This window comes from Vulpes vulpes, chromosome 11 (genome assembly GCF_048418805.1).
Source record: "Vulpes vulpes isolate BD-2025 chromosome 11, VulVul3, whole genome shotgun sequence".
NCBI classification, from domain to species: Eukaryota; Metazoa; Chordata; class Mammalia; order Carnivora; family Canidae; genus Vulpes; species Vulpes vulpes.
The window spans coordinates 21,129,662-21,133,833 of NC_132790.1; the positions used below are offsets into that span (position 1 = coordinate 21,129,662).

The window sequence follows — 4,172 nt, forward strand, 5'->3', positions numbered from 1 at the left end:
TCAGCAAGTATTGTATTCAAGTCCTTCTACACACATGATCACATGTGATTTGCCCAACCACCATGCCAACAATGCAGAGGCTATATTATTACTTTCATTTCAGAAGGAATGACAGCCTTCCTTTGGAGTTACTGACAGCTACGAGGTCCCCTGTGATTTAGCCTCCAAGTCTGAGGATTCAGGTAGTCAATCTGACGGTATGACAAATTTCTGCCACTAACCAATACTCCAGGAACTGTCTCTACTTGACATGATTTCCTCATACCCACCAGTGCTATATAATTAGAAAGGATTCTGACCATGGTTGCTGATTATGTGCTCCTTCATCCAGTACCCATATTTGGTCAGTTTTTCCCGAAACTCCTTGGTTTTCACTGCATAAATAATAGGATTGAGCATCGGAGGTATAAGGAAGTAGAGGTTTCCAAGAATGGTGTGCACATGGGGTGGAATTCCCCTGCCAAAGCGGTGAGTGAGAAAAGAGAACAGTGAGGGAGTATAATAGAGAAGCATGACAACAATGTGTGCAGTGCAGGTGTTGACGGCTTTGTGGTGGGCCTCCTTAGAAGACAGTCTCAGGACAGCCTGGATGATAAGCACATAAGAAGAGGCGATAGCTGAGATGTCTAGCCCGGCAACCAACAAGGCCACCACCAGACCATATATCCGGTTGACTGTGGTGTCCACACACACCATCTTCACCACAGCCATGTGTTCACAGTAGGTGGTGGGGATGACATGATTCGCATGAAAAGGCATCTTCTGGAGGAGGACAGGGATCGGCAGAATGAAAAGTATGGCTCTTACTAAACCCACTAAGCCAATGAGCCCAATGCGACTATTGGAAAGGATGGTGGCATAGCGCAGGGGCTCACAGATGGCTACATAGCGGTCAAAGGCCATGGCTGACAGGATGGCAGACTGTGAGATAGACAAGGTATGGATAAAAAACAGTTGGACCAGACAGCCCACATAGCTGATCTCACTGTGTCTAAACCAGAAGATGCATAGCACTTTGGGAATGGTGGTAGTGGACATGCCCAGGTCTGTGAGGGCCAACATGCAGAGGAGCAGGAACATGGGCTTGTGCAGGGAGCGCTCCGTGCAGATGATGAAGATGATGGTGCAGTTCCCAAGGATGGTGATGAAGTACATGGAACAGAAGGGGATAGAGATCAATCTGTGTTTGTCCTCCATCCCGGGAATGCCTTGGAGAATGAAGAAAGGAGGATGCCCCAGGGAGGCATTGCACACAGTCATGGTGACACCCAGCTGTAGCAGCCTAGAAGAATCATAAAACCCTTCATGAGCCTCAAACTTGAAAGAATTCAGAGTTAGAAAGTTAAACAAAAAAGTGGAATGATTAAATATGCAAATATATTCTGATATCAATGTGATATATATTATATAATATGGTTCAGTGTTATATGCCTTATTATATAACATGCTCTAGTATTATAGTAACAATAATGTGGTCTTACCACATCAAATCTCCCAGAGTATTTTCTTTTTGAATATATTTTTTTAAAGATTTTATCCATTTTTCATGAGATACACAGAGAGAGGTTGAAGCACAGGCAGAGAGGTGTGTTCTCCTTGTGGAGAGCCCCATGTGGGACTCAATTCTGGGACTCCAGACCACTCCCTGAGCCGAAGGCAGACACAGTGCCACTCAGCCACCCAGGTGTCCCATATTTTCATCTTGAATATTTTTATAAATGAGGCACTTAATCATCTTTAACATATAAAGCGTCATAAATATATAAAATTATGTTATGTGTATTTTTGAATGTATATCCCCTTTAAGAATGGAACTTTAAGGATGTGAGACAAAAATGGGCAGAAATACCAAAACCATGACAGAGGATGAAATCAGCCAACAAGAAGCTTTTCGGAAACAAGATAGCTTAAATGCCTACAACAGAATTGCTCACCAAAAATTAGAGGATACACATTTATAGCTCATTAGGGACTTGAAGAGAACTGTGATGACAATTATTCAATGAGGATGCAGAGGCTGCAGGTGGCAAGCTTCTGGGCACTTTGACCAGGTTGCCAGAGTGGGACCGTGAAGCCCACCTCACCCAGAGACACTCACCTGACTGTGAAGCAGTCACAGTGTGGGAAGCTAGGCTCAGACTCCTTCTTAAATATGTGTGTGTGAGTGTGTCCAGTTTTCTGTGGCTATTGGCTATATATATACGTGCACAACCATATGGGTCCTGGAGAATACACTCAGTGCCATGTATGTCCAAACCCTTCCCTCTCAGGCACTCAAGCAGCCCAGGTGGGGCCCATTAAATCTTCTAAGGAAAGGCCCTCTGGGTGCCCAGATTTTGCTCTTTTGCCCTTTGCTTTTCCCCAAACACATACACAAGGCACCACAGCAATTATGTGTAAACTTGAGCCAGGGGTTTCTCTGAGCTGGTAGGAGATGAGGCTGGTTGGCCCTAATAGTTCCTGGCAAATTCCAGTATTCGGTAGACTGTGGCTATCTAAAGAGAGAGAGTGAAGTTAAAGCTGAATCTGGAACTATATTAGGGCCTGAGAGGTTGTATGTCGAAGGCCCTCTTTTCCACATTTGCATAGGTGTGGAAGCCCAGTAGGAACTTACTCCAGAAGTCATCACAGAAACTGCCCCAGTTGTTGGATGCTATGATGAAATGCTGTTAGCAGCTCTGATTCTGTCAATCCTTACTGTCTTCTAGGTTTTTCCTCTGTTTCCCAGGCCAATGGCTAGTCCCTAGACATTTCCCCCAGCATATTTATGCATGTACAACAATCACGTCCCGATATCCCCTCTACTTCTGGGACAAGATGTAGGCATATTTCTTGCTTATGAAGTCAGGGAAAAAATCTGTCCAAAAAAACCTGTGCCACATCACTTGGAGAATGTACAACATAGAACAAAACATTGACAACAACAAGCAAAGCCACTGCAAGAGTGGGACTCAGAGGACCACATTCTAAATCATGATGTAGTGCAAGTTCTGCCTAACAACAGACCCTGTAAAGAAACTTTGTTCTGAGTCAGGTGTCAACAGGAGGGAGGCCATGGTAAGGGAACGAGTGGCAGAATGAAGGCTGTAGCACAATCAATACATCAACAGAAGGAATCACCAACAAAAATAGGCCAGGATCAAGGCACCTGCTCATGGACCCATTACACAGCTTCCCCTGCAGAAAGCTGTGTTATAGTAACATGCCAAAATCCTGGGCTCAGTCATCTTTCCTCTTTTCCCCAGGGAGATCCTGATGGACAATAATGACAGGGAGTAACCAGTAAGACTCATTTTTGATTGGCCCTACTGTCTCAGGCTTATATTCATGATCCTGTGAATTCCCTGTGTACAAGTTATAAATAGACTTTTCTTGTAGAATATCGCCAAAGCTCTATGAAGCGCCATAGTATTGGCCAGAATCCTGGACCCCGCAGTCACCAATTTTAAGCTGGCTCTTTGGATAATTGCACTACTCAGAGAAAATAGCCCTGGTCTAGTTCCTCTCCAAGTACTGTATCCCGATCACCAGCATCATGTTTGTCACATAGTGGGCAGAAATAAAGTCAAATCAATGAATAAGTGAATGAATAAGCAAATAAATAAGTTCTTTTATATTATTATAAATTATTATATATTATATATTTTATTATATTTATTACATTATATCATATATTTAAATAAATATTTATATTTATTATTTTATATTTAAATATTTTATATTTATGTTTTATCTTTTATATTTCTTTATATTATTAAATTAGGTGTCCTAGTTTGTGGGGATTTGTTTTATTGTGTTAAAGAAAGCCGGAACACAACTATATTTGAAAGCTATCTATTCCCCCATCAATGAATCCATAAATCAGAATGATTGGGAAAAAATTCTAAGATGAATTCTTCTTAGAATCTTGAAAGAATGGTTCTAAAATTCACTTGGAAGATGGAATGCTGGGGTAGGTCATTCTGTAGAGTGTCTGACTTTTGATTTTACCTCTGGTCGTATCTGAAGGTCATGAGAAGAAGCTCCACATAGGGTTCTTCACTGGGTGTAGAGCCTCCTCAAGATTCTCTCTTTCTCCCTATCCCTTCTCCCCGCTAGTGCATTTTCTCCCTTAAAAAAAAAAAAAAAAAAAAATATATATATATATATATATATATATATATATAAAATTC

At 41.8% G+C, this 4,172-nt stretch overlaps 1 protein-coding gene across 1 annotated transcript; it reads right to left on the reverse strand.

The window, feature by feature from the left end:
- Window positions 1–282: 282 nt before the first annotated feature.
- LOC112911796 (olfactory receptor 52K1-like) lies at window positions 283–1,260 on the reverse strand. Its single transcript, XM_025988470.2, has one exon. The coding sequence runs from the start codon at window positions 1,258–1,260 to the stop codon at window positions 283–285; it is 978 nt and encodes a 325-aa protein (XP_025844255.2).
- Between the last annotated feature and the right edge of the window lie 2,912 nt (window positions 1,261–4,172).